This window comes from Scyliorhinus torazame, chromosome 10 (assembly GCF_047496885.1).
Source record: "Scyliorhinus torazame isolate Kashiwa2021f chromosome 10, sScyTor2.1, whole genome shotgun sequence".
In the NCBI taxonomy this organism is placed as follows: Eukaryota; Metazoa; Chordata; class Chondrichthyes; order Carcharhiniformes; family Scyliorhinidae; genus Scyliorhinus; species Scyliorhinus torazame.
The window spans coordinates 244,729,732-244,757,730 of NC_092716.1; the positions used below are offsets into that span (position 1 = coordinate 244,729,732).

A 27,999-nucleotide genomic window follows, 5' to 3' on the forward strand; every position below is an offset into this window, starting at 1 on the left:
TCACGGCAGATGGTGAAATTTGAATTCAGTAAAAATCTGGACTAAAAGTTTAATGATGACCATGAAATCATTGGTTTAAAATTTTTTTTTTTTAATTCTCCTTTTTCACATTTTCTCCCACATTTACACCCAACAATGAACAATAATCAGTAATGAATGTAATGTCAATCCCCATATCAATAACAACGATCCCATCCTCCCACCAAACCCCAGACATTAGCCTGCATGTTAACATAAACAAATGACAAAAAGGAATCAGGAATCACCCATAGTCACCATTAACACACACAGTCCCCCTCCCCCCAACCCTCCCAGCCCCCCCCCCCCCCCAATGTTTGATGTGATCCAATTCTCGAAAGTGCATAATGAATAATGCCCATGAATTGTAGAACCCTTCCATCCTTCCACTCAGTTCAAATTTGACCTTTTCAAGCGTCAAGAATTCCAGCAGGTCCCCCCCCCGCCAGGGCACAGGGTGGAGAGGTTGATCTCCACCCTAACAAGATCCGCCTTTGGGCGATCAATGAGGTGAAGGTACAACATCTGCCTCTGCGCCTGTTTCCAACCCCGGCTGGTCCGACACCCCGAATATGGCCTCCCGAGGGCCCGAGTCCAGTTTCACGTGCACCACTTTAAAGATTACCCGAAACACCTCCTTCCAGTAATCCTCCAGCTTTGGCCAGGACCAAAACATATGAACGTGGTTTGCTCCCCCCCCCCGCCGCCGCCGCGCCCCCCCCCCCCCCCCCCCCCCAACGTTCAAACACATCTTCTACCCCCCTTAAAGAGCCAGCTGATCCTCGCCCTCGTGAGGTGCGCTTTATACACCACCTTCAGCTGTATCAGCCCCAACCTCGCACACGAGGTGGAGGCGTTCACCCTCCGGAGCACCTCACACCAGAACCCCTCCTCCATATCCTCTCCCAACCCTTCCTCCCACTTTCCATGAAATCATTGTTGATTGGCATAACACCTTTTGCCCCTTTTGTGGAAGGAAAACAATCTGCCATCCGTGTCTGGCCTACATGTGACTCCAGACCCTGAAATGCCCCTCAGAAATGGCTTTGTAAGCCACTCTGTTCAAGGGCATTTGGGGCATAGGCAACAAATGCTGGCCTTGCCAGCGATCCCCACATCCGCTGAATGAATAAAAAAAAGACTCAAAGGTTAGAGTCAGATGTACAAATAAAGCCCAACTGTCCTCTACTGCAACAATAAACTCCAAATTCAATGTTGCAGGGACCCTTCTCCAACACAGTGGTTACCATAACCACTCAGTCCTTTGGCCTATTGTCTGTCGGCTTGGGGGCAATCAAAGTGATTGTATATTGACCATCCTTTAGCTTGGATGGCATGAGATTATAAGAATTTAAGAAATAAGAAACTGAATAGATCTTCTGGCCCCTCAAGCTTGCCTCACCGTTGGTAAGATTATTTTTGATGTTTGACGTCAACTCCACTTTCCTGTCCAATGTCCCTCTGCCTTCATTCCCTTCAAATCCAAAAACTTATCTCAGTCTTGAATATTCTCAATAATGGGTTATCCATTGCCCAGTGGGTAGAGAATTATAAAGATTCACAACCATCCCTCATCTTTGTTTTTGTAGATTTTTCTTTATTTAATTTTTTTGACCCTATTGTTAAAGTTATAAAACGAAAGCGCAAAGTGGACGCGGAAAACCCTTAATCCAGCTCATTGCTTGTTCCAAAAAACAATTCATATTCAAATTCAATCTAATTCATGGGGCTGGATTCTCTGATTTGAAGACTAAGTGCTGACACCGGCGTGGGAACAGTAGCGTTTTACGCCCAAACAAAAGGTGCAAAATCTGCACCGATCCTCCGCCTGGTGGGGGGCTAGCAGGCGCGCAGTGTAAAGACCCCGGCTTTACCTGCAGATACGGCCAGAGAATCTCCGGGTCCGTGGCCGTGCATGTGCCAGCCTGCAGCGACTGCACCGTGCAACATGGCACCGGCCGCAGGCGGACCCGGCCTGCTAAAAACTGCCCCCCTGCGATCAGCCTCGCCACCCCTGGAACACCCCCCACCAGTGCCCCCGCCCCCCCCCCGCCCCTCGGAGCAGCTCTCTCACCGACTGTGGCGGCGCTGGATTCAGTCCACAGCCGCCACGCCGGGTTCACAAAAATAAAAAGGACACCTGTTCCACGCCGCCGGGAACTTGGCCCATCGGGGGCGGCGCATCGGGGGAGGGCCTCGGGTGACGGCCTGAGGCCGTCCCGACGGTGTGCGTCGGACTCTGAGAGTCCGCTGTTTCGAGGGGGCAGAGCATTGTAAAATCAGTGCCGCCCCTGATTTCAGCGCAAACGGGGATTCTCCGGCAGATCGCCGATTGCGATTTTGGCGTCGCCAACCAGAGAATCCCGTCCATGGTCTCCACGAGAGGGACATGCCAGATCCAAGCTGACAAGAAAAGGTGTTGCACCTCATCCTGGGCTTGATCTGACGCCTGACCTTAGCCAAAAGACCAAGAAGTGATACCTCATCTCGGCTCCTTATCCTGAATCTATGCCATCTAGTTTTGGTCTTCTATCTTCTCCAGCGAGGGTAAGCAAACACTTAACACCTAATCTTGTCAAGTGGAGGTCAAACTCTTCTATATTTCAGTGGTATCAAGAACTCCTCTAAACATTAGCGCGCATAGGTCCATTCTACTAAATCTCTCATCATAGGGCAACCTCCTCCTCCTAGAAATCACTCTGGTAACCCTTATCTGTGATGTGGAGATGCCGGCGTTGGACTGGGGTGAGCACAGTACGAAGTCTCACAACACCCTTATCCCTTATCTGTACTGTCTTGAATCGAATACAAACATATCCCTCCATCGATAAGGAGTTCAGGACTGTGCACCATACTCTCTGTTAGAAAACAGTTAAGGCTTTCCTATGTTCATATTCTAAAATAAAAATGTTCCCTAACACCCTAAATCCAATTCTTTACCCGGATACCAATGGCAGATCTACATTTTCGTGGCTTCATATTTCTGCTGTTGAAACGGTGGAGCTAGGTTTGGCACAGTGTGTGGGGTGAAAAATCACCTTGGTTAGCAGAGTAAAACAGGTTGGCAGTTCAGTAGTCGCCTGTTTTACACTCTGCACTATTTTCTTCACCATGATTGAGCGGGTCCCCTCTGCCCCTTGCTACTGAATAAGGCGAAAGGTGGCTTCATGATTCTGATGCCAAAATTGTAAATCCATCCAATATGGGAACGCAGTGCTCGGACATCACTATTACATGGTATAAATTATAGAAGTGTCAAATAATTAAAAAAACACCCTAATACTACATCAACTACTGTTTGACACAACTCAGTGGTGAGGAAGGAAAGGACCAAGTAACAATGTCCATGCTCCACTGTCTGCTAAACATTTGGGGAAAGTAGAGCTCTGTGCATGTTAACTTTATGTAGAGGAGTGCAGGACTGGAAAGTATAACATCTTATATTTATACATCACCTTGAATGTAACAAAATGTGTTCCAAGGTGCTTTGCAGAATCATTAAAAACAAAGTAGGACACTGAACCGCGTAAACAGATGTGTTAGATGTGCAAAGACTTGGTCAACGGTGTCATGATATTCAAACACACACATCATGATAGACACACCAACAGACAAATCAGAACACACAACACCACAACCAATGACAGAAAGATATAAAAGCACAGACACAACCCCTGGTGGTCAGGAAGAGCGGGAGAGGAGAACCAGGACACAGCTATAGCCGGGGACACTCAGGGAGACAGCACGTGCAGAGTATCCAGAACGAACTGTATTAATAGAGTTGTACCACATACAACTGTGTTGGCTCATCTGTGCACCAGAGCACCCAACACCACATGGTACAGGAGTGGATCGATACCTGCCGGCATACATCAGTGTACACAGACAACCAGCAGTGCCCAGGCAAAAAATGATGTACGAGCTCCCGGTTCCGCAGGCGCTCCAGTGCGACGGCGACCTCCACGAAAACTGGCGCCGATTCCGGCAAAATTTCGAATTGTTCCTGGCGGCAGCTCAACTCCAAGACCTGGATGATAAGGAAAAAATTGAATTTCTCCTCATCGTCGCCGGTGCAAGGGCAAGAGCAATGTTCAGAAGGTTCAGGTTCTTCAGGAGGCAGCAAAGGCACGATTACCAGGCAGTCATGGGCAAATTCGCCAAGTACTGTGAAGAATACGCAATCCAATGGGGACTTAAAGGTAAGAAAAGCTGCAGTACTCACCTCGTGGCTGGGATCCCGGAGCCCGAGGTCCCGGGCCTGAGAAAAGGCTGGGTCGAGGTCGACGGCCATCTTGCTAAAGGTATAACGCTAGCACAGTTGCGCGAGAAGTGCGCAGAACCGTAAGTTTCGTATGCGCATGCGCAATATGGTGCGCATCCGCAGTTAAGAAAATGGCCATCGGTAAAGGAACAGCGATCTGAGCATGCGCAGTCGCTTCCTACGTGCTACATACCGAGCGTCAGGATGTCAGAGGCCCCAGACTGCACCAATTTAAAATGGAAACGTCCCAAATCCAATTTAAAAGGGAAACGTCCCAAATCAAAAAAACAAAAATCTGTTAAAGCTGTAAAACAACCTTCCCTCACCTGGAATGACAGCGCAGTGCCGCAAATTGACCCAGGAGATGAATTTTACCTCCGAAGAACCCTCCGACAAGCAGTTACCTACGCACAAGCCGATGATTCCGACCTTGAATACTTTGATGACGATTTTTACAGTGTTTCCGGACCTCGCGAGCCCAATGATAGCTCCGTGGTCCTATATGACTATGACTCGGACGAACCTTTCGTGTTGCACATTGGCGGCCCCCATACTGAATCCGACGCAGATGCGGATTCATTTTTCGGATTTGAGGATCTTCAACCCAGCAGATATGACGTTCCAACTTATCAGTACCGAATGATGCTGCAGCCTGACATTACCAGACAGGGAGCGGTGCTAGCACACGGAGAGTGCCCTGCTGCCACACAGAGCGTGGTCCACGTCCCGCTCAACGTTCCCGACTCTATGAAAGAAGACATGCAAGACTCCAGAGTGCAGTCCTCGCATGAACCAGAAGTGACTCCAGTGTCACAAGCTTCCACAGCAAGCTTGTGGACAGCCTCCACGATAAAAGTAACGCAAGACTCCAGAGCGCAGTCCTTGCACGGACAAGAAGTGACTCCAGTGTCACAAGCCTCCACAGAGAGCTCGTGGACGGACTCCACGATGGAAGGAACGCAAGACTCCAGAGCGCAGTCCTTGCAGGAACAAGACCATGAGGGTCTAGCAACCTCTCCTGACCAACCAGCGGCAGACGATGCAAGTCTGCCATGCTCCCGTGAACAGCAAGAAGGCTATAACAGCCTACCATGCTCCACTACACAGCAGCATGACCATGACGGTCTCTCATGCTACAATAAAGGGCACAGCGCTGAAGACTGTTCAAGCCCAACTGAAGACAAGCCAAAGGAATCGCCTCGTCCAAGCCCGAAGAAAAAAGGTTTATGCGCTGACCTTCAGGATCATTGTAGCCGAACAGAGATTAATAATGCAGCACGGCCACAGAAGGATGCTGAGGATTTGCTAACGAAATTAATTGTATGTTTAACTTGCAAGGAGCAGACTGAGAATTGCCAGTGTTTTAGTACGGATCGAAAAAATGGACAAGACATTGATCCTCAGGTAATGGAAATAACACAACCTGACTCATATCTACAGCAGGGACAAATGTCTCCCTTCAACACAATGCCGCAAAATCCCAACTTCGGAGACCAGCAGTTAGTCAGTAATGACTCTTCAAACCTGGAGGGGAACATTAATTGCATTGAACCTATACACACTCCACTGATTATTGAGCAGAACATTGGAGCAAGAATCCTGAGGACACCGACATCGAGTAGCCAGATAACGAATTTAACACCCACAGCAGTTTCAAGTGAACCAAGTGTGCTTTCCACTAATGATGAAGATGCAGATAAGGTCGAACCGATTATCCATTGTACCACACTAACCCCAGTGCTCAAGCAGTTATGTATGGGGAGTATAATGTGGGCAATTGAGAACAGTAAAAAGGAGACTGTGACCATGCCAGTCCCAGCTAAATCAGACCCAGAGACCATGAAGGCATGTACATCAAACAAAGTTACATATGAGGTACCTGAGAAGAAAAGTGAAACGGAATGTTCTTTGGAAAATGGTACAATGTCGATAGAAACAGTGGATACTATATTCGAGACCATACATATGGGAGAATTTGGGGGTAATAAACAAGGTTCTGCAATGTCTGGGGAAAATTTTAAAGTTCCAAAGAAGAAAAGCCCAAATGAAGGACAATGGCAAGACAATGACAGTCCACTGACATGGTGTGCACCACCAGATGAAAACTCTGACAATTTACCCAACCCTAGTGAACAGCAAGCTGCTAAGGACGATCTATCCACGGGATGTGAGACGAGTGACGACAGCATCCCACTTCCCATGCAAAAGGTGCAAGGTGACAGACCTCGCCTAGTGCGTACCAAGGCACTCAACGATCACGGTGGGACCACTGACGACTGCGGTGGCGGCGCACCGCTTCCACCCTCGATGGCTCGAGCCTCTCCACTGGTTGGTGCATTCCTGCATGTTCCGACTCCAAAAGTGCAGCTTCAGGGAATCTCGGCTGCCTCCAGTGAACCTGTTGGGACTCCGGACGGGGGGCATCGAAGGAAGGCAGACCGGACTCCAGATGGGGAGCAGCCAAGCGCCGACTCTGATCTGCACACGCCAGACCTTGCTCCGGACGGGCGGTGTCGTGGCCTCGGTGATGGCACGCTCAGGGTGACGGCAGATGCCACGGCAACAGGGAATGGATCGCGTGGCAGTCCCACTGGGTCGGCAGTGGCAACCAGCACCGGCGGTCCAAGATGGACACACCAACTCGCGCCATCGCCAGACGTTGATGCGAGCAACAATTCTCTATCCAAGGCGACATGCTTCGACGTTTCTCTGCGGAGTCGCCCTTCCGGCACAGCAGGTGGCCGGAACCAGCGTACACGGTCTTGGCCAACTTCCACATCTGGCACAGTCATCGCCTTGCATGATATTAGTGATGGTGCTACTTCAATGGCAACGACCCATCGGCTACAAGATGCCGTCCACCACAAACATAAAAAGAAAACAGACTCCACCTTGTTCCTGGCATGCAGGGCGGATGGATTGGTGCGTAGGCGCAATCAGCGGGCTCTGTGCCGCCTTCCACGCTCGCAACTGCACCGTACGCACACGCCGGATCCTCCACTGGTTCCCAAGGATGACTTTGTGGAGATGCCACGGATCATGCCCCTTCCATCGCCACCAGAACCAAACCACAGCCAGGGCACCACTAACAAAGATGTTGAATGTTATATTTGCAAGAATGAAAAAGACCAAGCACTGCAGGAAGTACAACAAATGGTAAAGTAGAGACTTCGGCAACAGCATCACCTCCAACAGTCCAAGGTGAACCAGTGTGACCCCAAATCTCCACAGCTGAACCGGCTTGAGGACCAGCCCATTCTTGAGGCGGTCACCCATTAGACTGGACTTCTAACGCTGTTAATACGTTCAAAAAAGTCAAACACTTCTGTATTATAACCTGTTGTTGTTTATTGTTCCAGATATCATCTGACCGGACCAATGTTCAAGTTTTTTTTTTCTCTCGTATCCAAGTTTTGTTATGGTACAACCTTGTTAGTGTGACGCACCCGACATCGCCCCATGTAAATAGTTACGTCATGAACACACGCTGTACACAACACAAACGCACACTCTTAGATGCACTCACGACACAATTGTATTTATAACCACGTAGGCACTTGTCTTTGTAAAAAAGGGGGATGTCATGATATTCAAACACACACATCATGATAGACACACCAACAGACAAATCAGAACACACAACACCACAACCAATGACAGAAAGATATAAAAGCACAGACACAACCCCTGGTGGTCAGGAAGAGCGGGAGAGGAGAACCAGGACACAGCTATAGCCGGGGACACTCAGGGAGACAGCACGTGCAGAGTATCCAGAACGAACTGTATTATAAGAGTTACAATAAAATAGAGTTGTACCACATACAACTGTGTTGGCTCATCTGTGCACCAGAGCACCCAACACCACAAACGGTAGATTTTAAGAAGAGGAAAGTCAGGACGAGAGGTAGAGAGGTTGAGTGAGAGAATTCCAGATCTTGGGGCTCAGGGAGATGAAGGCAAGGCCACCGATGGTGGAGCAATTCTAAGTGGGAATGCATAGGAGGCTGGCATTGGAGGAACACAGATATCACGGAGGGTTATGGGCTTGGTGGGGATGACAGAAATAGAGAGGGACAAGACCGTGGAGGGATTTTCAAACTACAATGAGCATTTTAAAGTCAGGACTTTGCTTCAGGGAGCATCAGAGAACGCAGGGGTAATAGCTGAACGCAGCTCGGTCAAGTTCTGAAACGAGCAGCAGAGTTTTCATAGAATTTACAGTGCAGAAGGAGGCCATTTGGCCCATCGAGTCTGCACCAGCTCTTGGAAAGAGCACCCTACGCAAGGTCCACACCTCCACCCCATCCCCATAACCCAGTAACCCCACCCTACACTAAGGGCAATTTTGGACACTATGGGCAATTTAGCATGGCCAATCCACCTAACCCGCACATCTTTGGACTGTGGAAGGAAACCGGAGCACCCGGAGGAAACCCACGCACACACGGGGAGGATGTGCAGACTCCGCACAGACAGTGACCCAAGCCGGAATCGAACCTGGGACCCTCGAGCTGTGAAGCATTTGTGCTATCCACAATGCTACCGTGCTACCGTTCTGGATGACTTTAAGTTTACGGAGGATAGAATGTGGAAGACCTGCCAAGGGTGTGTTGGACTAGTCGAGTCTTGGGGGGAGTAAAGACATGGAAGAGGGCTTCAGCAAAAGATGAAAACTCAATATCATCCGGAAACCCCCCAAACTGCACTGCTCGGTTACCTAACCACATATTCCAATTTCAATTCTCTTCCTGCCCCTAGTTATGCACTAAGGCAGACTTTCATCTGTTTCCATACCTAGTCATTCTAGGACAGGTTACTGGTCTGTTGCCAGGGGCTTACAGCTTGAGGGGTGCCACTCTACATCAAGTGCGGCTGACCAGGAGTCTCTCTGCTCTTGCGGCCAGCCATTGGCGTATTTGGAAGGATTTGCAGGTTGACACACACAAACTGCTTGGTTGCTTTATGAATGCATCTTCCTTGGCCATCGAGTCCTGCGATGGGACTCAATCCCAGAGCTTCTGGTTCAGAGGCATGGACGCTACCCTCCCTATTTAAAAATAAATAAATTTAGAGTACCCAATTATTTCTTGTCCAATTATCGGGCAATTTAGCGTGACCAATCCACCTTCCCTGCACATCGTTGGGTTGTGGGGGTGAGACCCACGCTAACACAGGAGGAACGTGCAAACTCCACACAGACAGTGACCCGAGGCCATGAGGCAGCAGTGCTAACCACAGTGCCGCCCTCCACCCTCCTATTAATTCACTGTTTTTTCCACATTGTGTCTGCCCAAGGAGTTACGGAGATGTATCTGCACTGTTTTCTGCATGAAGGAGTTAAATGAAAAAGATTTGTACGCCTTTCCTCTGAGCTCCCCCCCCCCCCCCCCCAACGGAGCTCCCTATTCGTGGCCTCCCCACCCCAATCTCCACCATACTCTGGAGTAGTAATTTCCAGCATATTATCAGGGTTCAAGTTATCCAATCCCACCCCCGCCATCCACCCACAGGGATGTTGGATGCTTAAGTATCTCCCCATAGTCATTACTTTGCCAAAGTAAGCAATACCAGACTTTCCACTCCCCCCCCCCCCCCCCAAACACTCAACCCTCACCTCCTCATAACTGAGGTGCTTTCAGCCTGGTAGTTAAATGCATACGCAGATGCCTGGTCACCAACATTGAACTGCCAGAGTAATATTTAAGATTACAGAAGAGTTGAGAGGGCTTTAATGGTTAACAAAAAAAAAGCTTCACTGAGGTTGTGGTTATACAGATACTAATGTGAAGCTGAAGTAATGCAGTCCAGGTGGTCCCACACCCTAAGCTAAATGCTGAATGGAACATGTTGATCCTCAGCTTCAAGAAGCCTTTACCCAAACTTTAGCATGAAAGTCAAATGATTGGCAGCAGCTGGGTGGTTGCCGAGTGGAAGCCAGAATTTCTTTGCACCGTGTAAATGCAGTCTTTGGGTTTTAAGGGTCTGGGTTAAAATGCAGAATTACAACGATATCACACTAACCTCAATATGACAGTGTTAGCACTGTTGCCTCACAGCACCAGGGACCTGGGTTCGATTCCAGCCTTGGCTGACTGTGTGGGGTCTGCACGTTCTCCCCGTGTATGCGTGGGTTTCCTCCGGGTGCTCCGGTTTCCTCCCACAGTCCAAAGATGCGCAGGTTAGGTGGATTGGCCATGCTAAATTGCCCTTAGTGTCCAAAGGTGCACAGGTCAGGTAGACTTACAGGGATAGGGCGGGGGGGGGGGGGGGTGCCTAGATAGGGTGTGCTTTCGGAGGATCGGTGCAGACTCGATGGGCTGAATGGCCTCCTTCTGCAGTATAGAATTCCAAGGCTCTGAGTGGAGTGGAAAATAGTTTCAGTGTCCGACTATCTATACTGCCAATAAAATTAAAAGAAAAACTGCTTGCAGTTCCCTTTGTACAATATGCCCGTATCCCAGAGCTCAGTTATTGTGTTTCTGCGGGGCCGTTTCTGCTTCAAAGCTACGTACGATATTGTGGGCAGACACGATGGGCCGAATGGCCTACTTCTGCTCCTTCGATTTAGGCGATGTAGCATCGGGAAACTCGGTGTTGGCCTTTAGAGGACATGTTTAGAATTTCCAAACTGAGGTGAACACCGTCGAGCATTGCTTTAATCAAAACACCTTGGTCAGATATTGAAGCTGGCATATTCCATAGTTACCTATAGGAGAACGATTGACAAACGCAGGGTAGTGGAAGTGCTAAGTCGGGACTGATTCCCAACAATCAATGTGTCGATAAAATAAAAGCGGAATACTGTGGAAGCTGAAAATGTATGAACAAGAATCTCTTTAGGTCTGGCAGCATCTGTGGAGAGAGAAAGCAACATGTCTGCATTGTCAAGGTTTTCACGATGACAAGTTACCATTTTAATGCAGTCATAAAGTAAATTTGACTGCATGCTGTCAGAAAAGATTTATTTGCACAAACAAACAAATGCCGTGAGAGCTATAATTAAAAAATCCAGGTCGGCATTCATCCTAAGACATCTGACTCCTGGGCTAATATTCTTCCCAAACCCAGGCAATATCACAATGTATAAACGCCTCCGCAACGATAGTAATAGAAATAGCTAAATCATATTTATTTTGAGTGACCTTTGTTTAGTACATTATAACTGAACATGTGCATTTACACTGTAGCTTCCAGTCTTGGATTAATAGCTGTAGTTTGAGTTCCAGTCAGAACCTTGTTGGAACTCCTGTTTAGGAGTGCCCTGGGAACACACAAGTCTCCCAGAAGTTTGGAATTTAAATGTCAAGAGCAAATGCTCTGTAAACAACTTAAATTAAGATCAGATATGTTTACAAAACTATTTGAGAGGCCCAAAAAGACCCCAAGCACTTTGTCAAACAGGATTGACTGCACTGAATTAATACTGTGGTGCAAAGTTCAAACTGTTTGAACTGATGCTAAACTGCGACAGTTCGGTATCCAGCATACTCCAAAAAGACTACTTTCTCCACGAGGTTGCACTCTTTCAATCTCAGACACTAAATTCAGTCTTCAATTGCACCAACTACAAGATCGAGAAGCAATATTGTATAGTGCTGATGGCTCCAGATGCAGTTAAATGCATCTTTACAATTTGGGTAGTGTACTTGCAGTGCAATCCCCTCCGAAACCTCATGCTGTTTCTAGGCTCTGTTGAGTACACACTATTAGTAAAAAGTGTATTGGAAGCCAAAATGAGCCACAGCCTCACCGGAGATTGGAACACAATCTATATAATCCCGTCAGCACATCAGGAGGCCATCCAGCCCCTCGAGTCGACACCGACCCTCCGAAAGAGCACACTACTTAAGGCCACTCCCTGTAACTCTGCGCATTGACACTAAGTGGCAACTTAGCATGGCCAATCCACCTAACCTGCACATCTTTGAACTATGGGAGGAAACTGGAGCACCCGGAGGAAACCCACGCTGAGACGGGGAGAACGTGCAGACTCCGCACAGACAGTGACCCAAGGCTGATTTGAATGTAGGTCCCTGGTGCTGTGAAGCAGTAGTGCTAACCACTGTGTCACCGTATCACCCCAAATGGAGCGAGACCCCTTGCAGGATGGAGGTCTACTCTGCCTTGGTGTCAATTTGTTTAACTTGTAGGGTTAATGAATCCTGAACATTGTAATTTTTGTATTGGTGTGAGGTTAGCAAGAGCACATCCTTGTGTTTAGCAGCGCAAGACTGTGCTTTCTAACGTGACTCTCACTCTGCCATTGTTAAGCTCCAATTTGGAGTTAAATGTGCATTTTTGGTACAAAGCGAAACCACTTGCACAAATGTCACCGCTTAATGGGAACTTTTTTTGCACCAGGCAGTAGTAGGTAATTCATCAGAAAATTATGATTCTACTCCCCACAATTTTCTTTCATTGAGATCAATGGGTCAAAGTCACAGCCCTGGAGTTTACAATCTTCGAGGTGATGATGATCATGTTCATTATCTGGGGTGTTTGGTAGGGTTCTGGTGGGTAGGTAGGCGATTGCTTAAGGTCGACCTGCACTTTGAAGGTTCTGCTGAGATTAGGATGGGATAGTGCAGACTGTTGAGTTTTGAATGAATTTCTAGCTCTTGATTTCCTCACCATGTGTTTTCTGTCTACCTCCTAATGCACACTCTTTTCAAAGGGAACTGCAACGTTTTTTATTTGGCTGCGCTAGGCGCAGCGATCCTGGGCGAGCTTCTCCCAGGACTCAAAATCGATATCTGAACTCCTACGTGAAGCCTTCAGAATGTCCTTGTAGTTCTTCCTTTGACCTCCACGAGAGTGCTCCTCAGACTCAAACCTTCATCGAATATTTGCTTTGGTAAGCGAGTGTCAGACATTTTGAGTAGAGTTTCCACTAGCCTGCATGAGCGTCATCAGTCTCAAGTAGGTGAAATCAGCTGAACCAGCGCAAATGAACAGGGAATTTTAAATTCCTGCTACATCAAGCATAAAGCGCATTCTTTATGTAGTTTAAAATTAATTTCATTGAAGCAGCGTTACCTACAAAACTGGTCACAATCCGAGATTGAAATAATGAACATGACAAGTTCCAACAATATGAGGACATTGGAGGAAGCTCTTTCAATTTAGCTTTTTGGGGGGCAAACTGGCATTAGTAGGCATGTGGTACGGACTCTAGTAGGCATGTGGTGCAGGCACCAGTAGAAATGATTAATAAGGGGATCAGGGGTTATAGGGAAAAGGCGGAGAATTGGGATGAGAAAAATATCAACCATGATTGAATGGTGGAGCAGGCTCGATGGGCCGAGTGGCCTAATTCTGCTCCTATGTCTTATGGTACAGACACTAGTCATGTGGTACGGACTCTAGTAGGTATTTGGTGCAGACTCTAGTAGGCATGTGGTACAGACTCTAGTAGGCATGTTTGATAGCATGTTACAAAAAACACTTCATGCTCTAAGCTGACTAGTGTCCACCAGTGAAACTAATAAATATTCGGTATAGTTTTGAAGCCATTTCCAGTGATTTGAAATCACATCACTCACTGATGGAAGCCTAGTCACTTATAAAATGTTTCTTTGTGCTAAATCCATTTTATCAACTGGATTAATAAACTGCATATGGTTATTCTTAAATATATCAATACATTTTTTAATGCGAAGAAAAGTCTGATTACATTCCATACTGACCGACTGTGCCGGTTCGTAGGAGGTCTTACATTTATTATGCACATGCGTTTGGGTGGAAACTTGAACCGCAAACTCACTTCAGAAAAATGCACAATTTGTAGCTAGTTTTCTAATGGAATTCCACCTCACCACCTTTATCATTGCTGTACTGGGGGGCGGGTGACGAAGAGAATACTATTGCAACTGTGTTGACTGAGAAAGCGACCCGGTTGCATGGAGCGATCGTGTCTCAATGTCAGCAATAATGAACTCGCCACGGGGAAAGCAGCATGGAGAACTTCAATAAATGCAACTTTTTGTGATCAGTTAAAAGCGAGCTGGAAAATCAAACAAAATATTTGTGCTATTGGGCAGTTGATAAACTGCAAAAGAAGCAGTTTTGGAATTTAGCACACAGCTTTCTTACACCGACATGGATCAATATACCAACCAGTTCAAACCAAATACGATATATTTGAATACACGCCAACGTCGTCCAATTCATATTTAATTTTTTTCTAATTAACAATCTTTATTATTGTCACAAGTAGGCTTACATTAACACTGCAATGAAGATACGGTGAAAATTTCATATTAGGAATCGATTTTCTACATCCAAATAAGGTTTCTGCCAAATATCTCGGCAGTACGAATATATTAAATTGCGGAAAATTAAAGGGTGTTATTAAAATATTTCAAAGATAGGTCTTCAGGGAATGGCTAAAATCTCTGCAGTTAGTTCACGCCAAAGATTTAGAGCCTCTATACATTTGTAGATATTTGCAGATCTGATATACACTATTTTTTGTTTTGCCTTTAACGACCTGCAGCGTTTTGCAATCGGGTCCAATTTTGAAGAACATCTCTCTGATTCAATCCCCAAATCAGAAACGGCAGAGCCAATACCAGGTTGGAGCGGAGCACTGTGCAGACGCTAAATTTCAGTAGGGATGTCAAAATGAAGTCCTCTCCGGGGTGTTGCTGTGAAAAGCAACGTCTCGCCCTTTACGGTTAGAATCTTAACAAAAGTGCAATAGTTCCCTGAACTATGTTGTCAAATGTGCGGGCTTCTGAGGCTATTTATTCATCATACTTTTATTTTTGATGTCCACGGTGGTGAAACCGCCTATTTTAAAATAAAGCATCTCACCAGCAAATCCCACCGCTCGAGGTTAGCAACTGTAACAGGAAGAAACAAAGCCGGCCACATTTTCAGATTGAAGTCACCGGGGTTCAATAAACACCTGCTAACGACCTTAATGGTATGCAAGCTTAATGTTTATTTAGTGCCAAGTTGAGAGGGTGTTTGAAATGAGCTAAATTGAGACTGATTACAAACACTATTAAAATATATGAGCGGTGCGTGTTTATTTTTCCAGAAATATACTTAAAACAGGTTGCTGTTGCACAGTATAACGGTGGACGCTTGTAGAATATGATCTAATGCTTTTAAAAAAAGACCTCATGGCTTAATTCGTTAAATTACAAACACTTGATTAATTTCACTCCCCCTCGGATTGCTGATCCCACCGTATCATGATAAATAGTTTTAAAATAAATTGACAACATTTGCACAATGCGGCATGCTTGGGACGCCAGAATTGAAATCAAACTTGTTATTTCGCCCGCGCTATAAAGAAATTCGTCAGTCACAGGTGACATGTCCCCAGATTCAGGAGAGCCGAGAGCCCCCGTGTGTTCGTCACCGATTTCGTTGTGTTAGTCACAGGGACGGTCTGCAGTTAACCCACCAGCGCTTCATCATCGAAAGGAAAGTGCATCTAAGTAAACGAGGAACCCAGCAAAGGCTATTGTTAAATCATTACTCCCACCAATACACAGCACACTTAAACTCTGACCTGAGAGGAATTAATTTTGCAATGGGAAACAAAAGCCAAATGCAGAGGGAATTGTGAGGAATGCAAAAAAAAAAAAAGACCTTCAAACATGAGTAGCAAGGCAGAAATTGCATTCCTGTCCATCCCAGCCTGCCTGCACTTCACTCCCCTGCAAAGGCCCCATTTCCACCCCCAGAGAATTGCTGCAATAATAATTAAGTCTTTCCTCCGACAATGCTGGTCAAACTATAGTAGAAGTGTTATTCCATAAAATAATTTTATTTGCTTCAGTGCTGACCTCGTGACCAAAGTCAAATAATTTGCGTTTTCCATGATTTCCTTCAGCACCAACCTTGGGTAGGTGGGGTTAGAAATCAATGGGAGCTAAGTGACCTGTAAGGATTGAACACCAGTCATTATTGAGGCAAAAGGCCTCATTACATTATTGTGAAATTGCACAAAGAAAGGTACATTAAAAAGTAAAAAAGCAGGGCTGGGGCCTGGTTTGAATGTGCACCAGCTCCAGGTAAAGAGCACAGGTGGGTGTGACCACTTCTGTACTAGAAATTAAACTGCCCAAGGAAGATTGCAACTGGAGCCCACAGGCCCAGGATAACCTGCTGGCTTTTCCGTTTTAATACTTTGAGAAAGGAAATGCATTGTAAGAAGTCGTAACATTGAGCATGCATCTGAGTGTCAACAGAATAATTTTTTTAATACAACAGGCACCAAGTCTGACACTATGAGAGTTCCTCGTAAAAGGTGATTTGCATCTTCATCGACATCAAAATATCCCAGTGCCATGTTCCCCAGCCACAAGTTGCAATATCAATTTGTACAAGACCATATCCTTTGAGTACTTTGCCATTACCAGTTCCCAACTCAAGAAAGTTCCTGTCCCTCCGAGTGATTAGAGCTGCCATCAGTACCCAAGCCGTCATCCACTTTGGTTCCTTTATATTGTGATCCAAAGAGCTCCAGCGTGCATTCCCAACTCTACCTTTGTGTGAAGACAATTTGTTAGTTGCCTTGGGGTGTACCAACCGGCTTCGAAAAATAAACTCTCAGATATTTTAACTGTCAAATTAAATAGTATGTTATCTGCCTTATGTATCATAGTACAATTCCGTGGGCAGCACGGTGGCGCCGTGGGTAGCACTGCTGCCTCACGGCGCTGAGGTCCCAGGTTCGATCCTGGCTCTGGGTTACCGTCCGTGTGGAGTTTGCACATTCTCCCCGTGTTTGCGTGGGTTTCGCCCCCACAACCCAAAGATGTGCAGGTTAGGTGGATTGGCCACACTAAATTGCCCCTTTATTGGAAAAAATGAATTGGGTACTCTAACATTTAAAAAAAAATACAATTCCGTCTCAATCAACACAAGGGTCAAAGAGGTGCATCAATCAATTTAATATTTTCACATGAGTTTTCCTCCTTCAAAGTGGGAAGCCAAATTGGTACATGCAACCTTTATTTTTCTAACAGACAAAACAAAATAGCCACAATATTCTAATTACCACGGAACATTTAATCCCAGTGCTGTGCCTAATCAAGTTTGTGGCTTCTCCACATAAGTTTGATTTTCTAGTCACCTAATTGATCTTCAGAAGAGAGGTCTAACAATTTAAATTAACTCACTTATGTGAATCCTTGCATAAACTTTAACAAGGGCGTAAATTAAACTTACAAAACTGAAAGTACATTTCAATTCATTACTTACAAGGGTAATAAGGACCATGGAGCCAAGGGAGTTAGTATACATATCAGCTATGATCTAACTGAATAGTACAATTCTTGTTCCCGACGTAAATAACATCAGGACTTTTGGAAGGTTTTTTTTGTGAAGAAATGCAATATTTTTATGTCTTGCAACCTCCCTTTCCCCATTCCTGAAATGTTGTTCCTTTTTTTGGCTAGGGTAATGCCACCAGTTTTTGTTCTAGCAATGTTGCATAACATTTTGCTTATTAAGGCTAGATGGCATAGTGCTTTATAACAATGCCTTTTAATTCTTGGACTTTGATTCCAATTCAGATTGTGGGGATGAAACTTTATCTTCCAGTTTCTATGAGGTACATATACATAGCACACATTCAGACACAATGTGGCAGTGACTGCATTTAATGGAACAATTATAAAAAAACGGGGTTTTGCACTTGCAGCTCCTAGATTACAGTTCCCAGTCGAAGAACATTACATGGCGAGAGTGGAAAGACTTCATCCAACTCTATAATACTGACCAGAAGTATGAAATGTGAGTGAAATAGCACTCCATCCACTAAATGGGAGCCTCCCCCCATCCACTAAATGGGAGCCTCCCCCCCCCCCCCCCCCATTCCCAAAGCTGTTATCTCATTACGCTAAATACAGAACTTCACGTTTAACATGGCTGATTAAACAGGACACAGCTATGGTGCACAAAATGGACTGCACGCGAGTCACTGTTCTTCACAATGCACCTGAAATAATTCTTAAACATAATGCAAGATGTCAAATTATTCAAATGCAATACTTGAGCAATTTCCTATTCATTCAAAGGATGTGGGTGTCATTGGCAAGGCCAATATTTATTGTCCATCAATAATTACCCTCGAGAAGTGGTGGTGAGCCATCTTTTTAAATAATTTATAATCCATGTGCTGATGGTACTCCCAAAGTGCTAGAGGGGAGGAAGCTCCAGAATGTTGACCCAATGATGAAGGAATGGCAGTATTTTTGCCAGTGAGGACAGTGCGCGACTTGGAGGGGAACTTGGAACTGGTGGTGTTCCCAAGGTGGTGTTCTAGAGGTTGTAAGTTTGGGCGATGCTGGGAGGTCGTGGCAAGTTTCTGCAGTGCATTTTGTAGACACGCTGTCCCAGTGATGGTGGAATTGAATGTTTGAGATAGTGGACAGGATACCAATCAAGTGGGCTGCTTTCTCTCAAGATGCTGTGAGTTTCTTGAATATTGTTGGACCTGAACTGATCCAGGCGATTGGGGAATACCACACTTCTATCTTATGCCTTGTATGTGGTGATAAATGTTTGAGTCAGCGAGTGAGTCAGTTCTTGCAGAATACCCAGCCTCTGACATGCCTTTGCAATCACACAGTACGTGTGTCTGGTCCAGTTAAGTTTCTGGTCAGTGGCCATCACCAGGATGTTAATGGTGGTAACATCATTGAACGTCCAGAGTAAATGTTTAGACTTTCTCTTGTTGATAGTTATTGCCTGCCGCTTGTGTGGCACGAATGCTGCTTGTTATCTATCAACATAAGCCTGAATGTTGTCCAGGTTTTTCTGCGTGTGTGGTTGGAGGATAGAATGATAGAACAGCAACAGAGATTATATTTTTCCAGTTATTTTGTGGGCAGCATATACTGGGGCAATGTTCATTTTGGGTACATGGTAATGTTGTAGCTGTATTGGAACAGCTTGGGTGGGTGTGCAGCTAGTTCTGGGGCGCAGGTGTTCAGCACTACAGGATTGGATGTTAGTGGGACCTGTAACCTTAGCTGCATCCTGTGTCTTCAGCCATTTCTTGATTTTCACCTGAAATTAATGAAATTGGCTCAAGGGTGACTTTTGTAATTGTGTGGCCCTTAGCTGTGGTGAACAGATTGTGGTGGAATACAATTCTGCCACTGCAAATGGCCCACAGATGCTCACCTTTTTGTTGCTAGATCTGTGCTGAATTCAGCCCATTTAGCATAGTGATCATACCACTCCAGTGTCTACATGGACGATGGGGTGGTCACTCTTACCACAAGTCATGAGATGGTTCATCGTCAAGATAGATTGATGAGGACAAGGTCAAGTACATTTTTCCCTATTGATGGTTCTCACTACCTGCTGGTAGCTCACTCCATGCCCTTCTAGACTCAGCCAGTTCAGTCAGTAGTGTCACTGAGCCACTTTTTGGTGATGGATATGGAAGTCTCTCACCCAGATTACATTATACCCTTACCCTCATGATATAAAATGTACAAAAGTCTTTGTATTTCAAGACTGTTAATGTTAGAATTTTGCATTTGCAAAGATGAATCTTACTATAACATTGGAAGTATTCCTTTGCAACAGACATACTGCACATTGACCATCATTTACTGACAAGATATTGGATAATTAGTCTAAAAGGATTAAAATGTATCAAAATAGAGCACTTAAAACTAACAAGAATAAATGAGAATGTAAAATGCAGTGTAAATTTTGTATTGGGTGATTAACATGTGGTGTGTTCCTTTCTCTCCCAGATACAAAACCCATCTTGGATTGGCAACAATGGTGCGTCCTCTCCAGTGCCAGCTTGTGTTGTGCCCTGTGAAACGGTAACATCTTGCATGTCTCCACATGCACACGCACACGCACATGCACCAGGTGGGGTGTCTGACTTCCTGGGTGTTTCTGCCCCAGGCAGCCATGTGGGACAGACACATATGGGTGGTCTCTTTGGCACCACTGGGCTAGGAGCTGCCATCAACGCATTTGATATCAGTAATGAACCAGATCGAAAATCATCCAGCATTGCAGCCTTAAGGATGAAAGCCAAGGAGCACAGCGCTGCCATATCTTGGGCCACATGACTGATATAACAATAAATATTCAAACACTGAAAAATAATACAATATTACATAATGCTGGACTAAGGACATAACGCATGGAGATTTACAAGCAGCACTTTTTCTATTATAGGTTGGTAGGATTTAGAAATGGTTTACTTCATCTTCAAAATATTTATATTTTGTCCCTTACTGTACAAGGGCTATCCTGAAAAATATTCAAAATTTGAAATTGATATCCCACCTGTTTAGGAAAGCTTAAAGTCGAAGGTAGATAAGCAAGTTTTTTCGTCAAGTCAAATCTGTAATTAGAATTCAGCTAGTTCAAGGAAATTGCGGAGGGCTCTGTGTAAAACTGTGTAGAAGTGCAATGTTCATTGGCTATGAAGTCGATGCAAGAAACATCTTTCTTCGTAGAAAAACTTGGAAATTAACATAAATTACACCCCCCACACGATTAACAAGACATTGCTCTGACAAGATCTTAATGACTAAAGGTAAATACATCTGTACACAGTACACCAATCAATTGGGATGGAAGAGAAAATAAAACTTATCCCAAACAGGTTTATTATTCCATCAGATACTGGATGCAACATCTTGCAACTTAATGGATCGATTAAGTTTTGTTTTTGAAGCTTTCTGTATTGACTGTAACAGCTTTTTCTTATTTGGGTTTAAGTGGTATTGGCTACAGGGTCTTGTTAGTGTCCCATGTTTGCTTGTGGTATAGAGTCACATTGCTTTCCTTGCTCTATTAACTAAGGGTCGAGAAGTTCATAGGAACATAGGAATTAGGAGCAGAAGTGGGCAATTCACCCCTTCGAGTCTGCTCTGACAGTCAATCAGACCATGGCTGATCACTTCATGGTCTCAAATCCATCTCCCTGCCTGTTCCCCATATCCCTTTAAGCCGTTTAAAAAATAAAAAAAAATCAGAAATATATCTACGTCCTTCTTAAAACCATTTAATGACTCGGATTGCACCCCACTTTGGGGCAGCGAGTTTCACCAATTCACCACCCACTGTTGGAATTGGTTCCTCCTCATCTCCGTTCTAAATCTGCATCCTCTCAACCTATATCCATGACCTCTCGTTCTAGATGGTTCATTTTCCTTTAATAGAATATTTTAAAGTAAACTGGATATCAAGTTCAAATTAATTATGTAGTTAATCCTTCAAAAAAATATTTACTTGTCCGTAAACATTAAAACCTGTGTCTAGTCCAGGGCACTGACCTATAGTAGCGACAGTAGCTTAAGATCTTGCAAAGTTTACACAATTACAAAAAAAAGACAAAAAGGTCTGACAAACAAAAAAAAATCCTTTTTTGTGTAATATGTTAATTATACCAAAAGTGAAATGTTATACCGTTTTCAAATGTCATTTTCTTTTGCAACAATCACGCCCATTGCTATTACTTATACTACTGAAGTAGAAGGTTGAAGTTCAGAGTAATATATCTGTTTGGGTGTGTTATGTACTTTTGCGGAGAGGAAATCTCAAATATTACTGTATTAATTTGTTGTAAAATAGTTTAACCTTGTAAACTCCTTTAGCTTTAATTGCCTTGTTTGAAATATAATTGTAGGAAAGGGTGCAATTAGGTTACATTCAATAAAAAATGTTACTGCATCCAAAGTAGTGTTCATCATTACTGTGAGAATTTACCAAACTCAGTTAGCCTGTGTTGTGCTGTTTTATGAGAAAGTTATTGCACTTGGAACAATGTTTTGCAAAGATGTGATTTCTTAGGAAACTGTAACACTGGGTCAGAATGGTGTGTATTGTTTTGACAGGTATAACCAGTAATCCAATAAAGGATCTGTCTTTTTCCTACTGAAGAAAAAAAAAAACTACTTTCTTTGCAAGGAATGGTGATGAAATGTGATCTTGATAGCTCTGAATTCTCACATTAATTGGAGAGGACAAAAATACCAACACTGCCCTTCTGAACTGCTGACAGAGTACAGAAAGGATTACAGAACTTATATTAACAACAGGTGTCAGAAGATGTACAGCAGTAACCCTAAACGTAGTCACCTATAAAAACAGGCCATCTATACAGAATGTTAAACATAGTACCCGCACCTCAATATTCCTTCTACATTCTTCACTTTTACAAAATGAAAGAACATGTTCTTCCTCACTGTACACTTTAACGATCATCCATTTAATTACGACCTCATTCAAATTGGTCACAATGCGCATTAAATAGAAAGCTGAAAATGTTTTTTAAATTATTCTCCGCTTCACAAATTAAAGATAAATTTCCTGTCAACACATTTGGCGCTGGGCTGCAGATGTTGTCAGCTGTGGCATTAATACAAAGAAGCATCTTGGTTAGGTTGGAAAATATTTATAGGCTTGTAATCAGCTTATGGTGAATGCATTCATTAGCTGGTCCAATTATCACAGGACTAGCTTAATTACCAGGTTGCAATATTAAGCAAATTTATTTAATAAATGATTTACAGGCGATCATCCAATGATTTCCATTTAACAGCACATTTATGAAATACACACCAGTAATTTATTAACTGACAGGCAATAATGACAAAGGCATGATAAATACAATGTCATTTGACCACAAAAACTCACCAAAATACAGACTGAAAATGATAAGGAATCATATGTTGGAGATGGATTTTGCTATTTGATTGCACAGTCTGCAGTAAAATATCAATGGCAGCAGTGAATGAACCGCATGCTTTGTGAAACCTGAAATACCGGTTACTTATTTTATATACCTGTTGAATTTTCCCAGAAAAAACAAACATCTAAACCATTAAATAACCTAATGTGTGTAAATGATGAACATATCTCTCCAGTGTCAGGTGTGTTTTCATTCTCCTAACTGGACAACTATTGAGAAGTGCTCGTGAGTTTGTTTTTGTCTATTTGACACATCGACCTACAGTTGGATGACATTCTACTGCATCGTTCACCACAGCCAACCCCCCCTCCCCCCCACAAATGTTGCCAATTCTGACAAGTGACAGGTGCAATTGTGTGTCGCTTATTGGCAACACCATCAGCATTTCTGATGGCATGCTGGATCAAATCAAGTCTTCACAAGATAGTTACAGCTGAGATAAAACATTTGACCAATTTTAGCTCACTCACCCACCCACCCGGAACCGCCCGCCCCCCCCCCCCCCCGCCTTTTCCACCATCACAACTATCTAATCCACAAGTCTATCCTCCATGTATCCATCATTTGTGTGGAGAGAATTCTGACATTGAGGCAACATTGACCTTTTATTAGCTTAAGCCAATGTCTCTGTCCTAAAATAAAAACATAAAATGCTCGGCAGGCAGCATCTATGGAGGGTGAAACAGGTTGTAAGTTGCAGGTCAATGGTCTCTCCTCAGTTCTGGAGAAACTGCGGGAAAAGGGGATGGTGGAAGAGAACTAAAGGGAAGGTCTGAGATGGGGGTGTAAGACAGAAATGATTTGTACCTAGCCAATTAGGCGGGCAGCATGGTCGGCACAGGCTTGGAGGGCCGAAGGGCTTGTTCCTGTGCTGTTCTTTTCTTTGTTCTTTGTAAATTATGCAGCCAAACATTAAGATGAAAATTTCAAGAAGGCTGCTTCGGTAAACATATTTACAGCCATATTTGCACAAGGATCTTGGTGCATTTTGCTGCAAAATGATTAAATCTGTTTTTATTGGGACTGTTACGTTTCATACAAATCCAAAATATGGGATGATTGTCGAAACATCAACCTTAAAAAAAGAACTATATCCCCTCCCACAATTATGAAGGGCATAGACAGAATGGATAGTCAGAGACTTTTTCCCAGGGTAGAGGGGTCAATTACTAGGGGGCACAGCTTTAAGGTGCGAGGGGCAAGGCTTAGAGGAGATGTGCAAGGCAAGTTTTTTTTACACAGAGGATAGTGGGTGCTCCCGGAGGAGGTGGTGGAAGTAGGGATGATAGTGACGTTTAAGGGGCATCTTGACAAATACATGAATAGGATTGGAATAGAGGGATACCTACCCCGGAAGTGTAGACGATTTTAGTTTAGACGAGCAGCATGGTCGGCGCAGGCTTGGAGGGCCTGTACACTTTAACGATCATCCATTTAATTACGACCTCATTCAAATTGGTCACAATGCGCATTAAATAGAAAGCTGAAAATGTTTTTTTAATTATTCTCCGCTTCACAAATTAAAGATAAATTTCCTGTCAACACATTTGGCGCTGGGCTGCAGATGTTGTCAGCTGTGGCATTAATACAAAGAAGCATCTTGGTTAGGTTGGAAAATATTTATAGGCTTGTAATCAGCTTATGCACAGTTTCTGTGCAGTACGTTTCTTTGTTCTTTGTTCTCCCGCCCCAAAGATGGCTACATATGTACCAGGCTCGCTAGCAATCCTGAACATGGGCAACGAGGATCAGTAGGGCATATGAACCTGGCAGGCCTCTCAACAAAATCCACAAATATATTTTCCAGCGGAACTCAATAGATAGCAACATGAACTCTGAATGATTCTCCCCTCTCCAGCAGAGAACATTGCAATGTCTAATTATTCTTTTGTTTCAGTCAGCAACAGGAATCAAAACTGCAACCATTTGGCCAGGGTGACTTTGGGGTTGCTTTAAACGTCTACCAATTGTTGCCCACTATGGAATGCATGCATTTGGGGTTTGGATTTTACAAACACAGCGGTTCAATCTTGTGGCAATTCAACCAACTTATGCACACTCTGCTGAGGGCGAAAGTGCCTAAATCATGGTATGAAATCCACACTATTCAAGATTTCATTGAAAAAACAGTTGTTGTTCAAGGATTAAGAAAAAAGAGAGAGTACTCTCTAATCAAGCACAAAACATGATTTTAGTGAGACGTGGCAGAATAAAGTGACATTGGAAACAGATTCTTAAAATTTGGCTTTGGCTCGGTAAAGAGTCCATTTTTATTTCAATTCTGAAATAAATTCCTGTAAATATAATTAGTTTTGTAATCACAGAACTTGTAAACAGTGTCAGCAACTTTGTAAATATTTGTGTCTTCTAGCCAACATTTCTCCCTCAACCGCTGCAACCCAAAAACAGATGGGATGTTAGTGTGAGAGATCGCAGTTATGTTTCCCTACACAACTGTATTTCAAAAAATAGTTCATTGTTGTGAAATATTCTGGTGTGAATACGGAGGGAGATGTATAAATGCAAATTATTTTTATGCGACAAAAACAATGTTTTGCATAAAGTTTACTAAAATTTTGCACAGCTCAGAATAGCAAGTTGTAGCTGCTATAAGTTCAGAATCGGCAGCATGTAGTTATGCAGGTACCTGGTACTGTTGGTCACAAGCAATGGGAAAACATGAAAATATCAGCAAGTGACAATAGTTGTCTGATGTGGGGAAAAAAGAGAAGGCATAAAAACATCAAAAGTTGAGCACCAGCTTGACTCCCAACATTTTGAACCTTGCAATGCATGGCACTGTTCCTCGTTTGCTCCTAATGATTTATATCTATTACTTGTTTTAGAAATACTGCGATCTATCCTATCCTGTGGCAGAAACACATTCTGCCATGATGTTACAAGACAACTTTGAAGCAAAAAAAAAAAGAAGAAATTCAGACCTTTAATGGCTTCTGTACTTTTCCTCATCTCAGAAACTCCTGGGATTAAACAATTAATAGTCGGATTTTGAAGTGTAAAAAATGGAATAAAACAGCTGCTCGAAAATGTTCCACAGTACAAATGACTCCATAAATCAAACATTCTTGATTTCATACAATGCCATCTATAACAGTCATTAATTAAAAAGTAAACAAACATTATAACCAGAATGTTGTTCAATTGGCAGCTCTTGAAACAAAATATCAATTAAAAATATGTGCAAAATGCTTCAACAGTCTAAAGTTGCTGGATGCCTGTATTATCTCAGGAAGACTTGATTGTAGGTGATGTCCAATGCAACTCTCAAGTTTGCTAAATCCGTCATTTAATTGCACGCTCTGCAATACAATGCTGTCAATATCTTAAAGTTTTGTTAAGGTGCTTTACGTGTACTTGGGGCTTCCCATTGCACAGGCCTCATGCAACTGGCTAAAGCCGAAATGCAAAACTGCCCAACGTACTAACGCCAGTGACCTAGGAGACATGCTAGTAACGGGTTTTCCAGGCAACTAGTTGACTGAACCCCAAACAGATTTATATGTGGCTTGAAAAAGCTGTGTAAGGCCATGCTTTGTGAAGCACAGAGTTTAGTTTGTATCTTGTGCATTGGTAAAATTATCTTCACTGTATCTAACTTAGTCAACAAGCTTGAATTGCAGCCTCCTGGATAATGACTGAAAGCAGTTTCCCCTGATTTTTCTTACTCCTCACCCTTAATTTAAGAACATTTAAGAATTCTCCCCGCACACCCCTACCTTCATCTCCATCCAAACCCCCTTCCCATTTTGTAAGCATGATTGTACATTATGACACTTTATAGCCAACGGTTCACTGAACCATTGGGAAAACTTAAACATTTTAACAAGATAGCAATCATTCAACCATGAAGCAAAATACTACCTAATATAGGTTAAATACATTATTTAAAATTTAGGATCTCCGTATCCCTAATAAAATAACATATTCTAAACCATTATTCCATACTGCTACACTGATGAGAAAATAAAATGTGAACACAGATGATAGGAAATGTTATCATCAGCAACAATTATTAGGAAACTTTGAAGAGGCCACTATTATTTAGGAGAATGTTGCAGTTACAATGATGATAATAACCAGTGTAGACTGAAAACACGTCATCATGTTTCATTTGTATGCAAGTTCATTTGAAGCATTACTGAGTGTTATACCAGGGGAATAACAAACATGGACATAAATAGCACAGCAAACATGCAGCATTATGACTGCAGGCACATTGAAATGGAACTGTCAGTACATGGTCCAACTTTAGCAAGTTTGAAGGCATTTTCGTCAACAGGTTCTTTTGATGTCCGAACCAAGAACAGAGACGTTTTCACTGTGTTGTCATTGGTGAGGAGTTGTGCTTTGAGTATTCAATCTCAGCTAGTCTTCATAACACATTATACATTTCATTTAAGAAAAGGAAAACATTTTCTGTGATGATGAACCATTGCAATTTGGTAACATTCAGCACTTAAAAATAAAAGACGTCATATTGTTCCTCTGCAGTTGCACTTTCGCAAGTTAATAAATTCCACTGAAGCGGCACGAGAAGACTCCAAATTCCAGATCAACGAGGTTTCAAATCATGAAGCTACTGCTCCTTGCTTAAGCTATGTCTTTCAGCATAGAAATTGTGACCTTGGAGGGGCCACATGCCAGCATTTCATAAGCTGCCAATGTTGGGGAAGCTCTTCAACTTCTCCGGGAAGTCATCCTTGTATAAGACTGGGTCCGCTCGGTGCTCCACCACCTTCAGTGGCATGATCCCAAACACAGATGCAAATTTATTGATACATTCTGACCTGCAATTACATTCCCATGGTGTTAAATATGTACTAATGATATCTAATAAAACACCAACAGGACAACACTCGCACAACAAGAAGTCATCACAAAGCCAATGAGGTAACCATTAAATTGGAAGGACTCCTTAAGCTCTTCAAACTGATGTTTTAAAATGGTGAACAGGATAGCATATGAACGTTAATAATTTGAAGAGATGCCGAAAAGGCAAACA

At 43.6% G+C, this 27,999-nt stretch overlaps 2 protein-coding genes across 5 annotated transcripts in view; one reads left to right on the forward strand and one right to left on the reverse strand.

The window, feature by feature from the left end:
* The window catches only part of alx4a (ALX homeobox 4a), a 64,026-nt gene extending 40,966 nt beyond the window's left edge, over positions 1-23,060 (forward strand). Inside the window, exon 4 of the mRNA XM_072466635.1 lies at positions 20,014-23,060. Coding sequence (XP_072322736.1) covers positions 20,014-20,343 — 330 coding nt within the window. The 3' untranslated portion in view covers positions 20,344-23,060. The remainder of the gene's footprint in view (positions 1-20,013) is intronic.
* A 2,147-nt stretch (positions 23,061-25,207) lies between these two features.
* The window catches only part of ext2 (exostosin glycosyltransferase 2), a 215,257-nt gene continuing 212,465 nt past the window's right edge, over positions 25,208-27,999 (reverse strand). For all 4 annotated transcript variants that reach the window (XM_072466636.1, XM_072466637.1, XM_072466638.1 and 1 more), the window contains one exon: positions 25,208-27,784. In XM_072466636.1, coding sequence (XP_072322737.1) covers positions 27,646-27,784 — 139 coding nt within the window. In that variant the 3' untranslated portion in view covers positions 25,208-27,645. The remainder of the gene's footprint in view (positions 27,785-27,999) is intronic.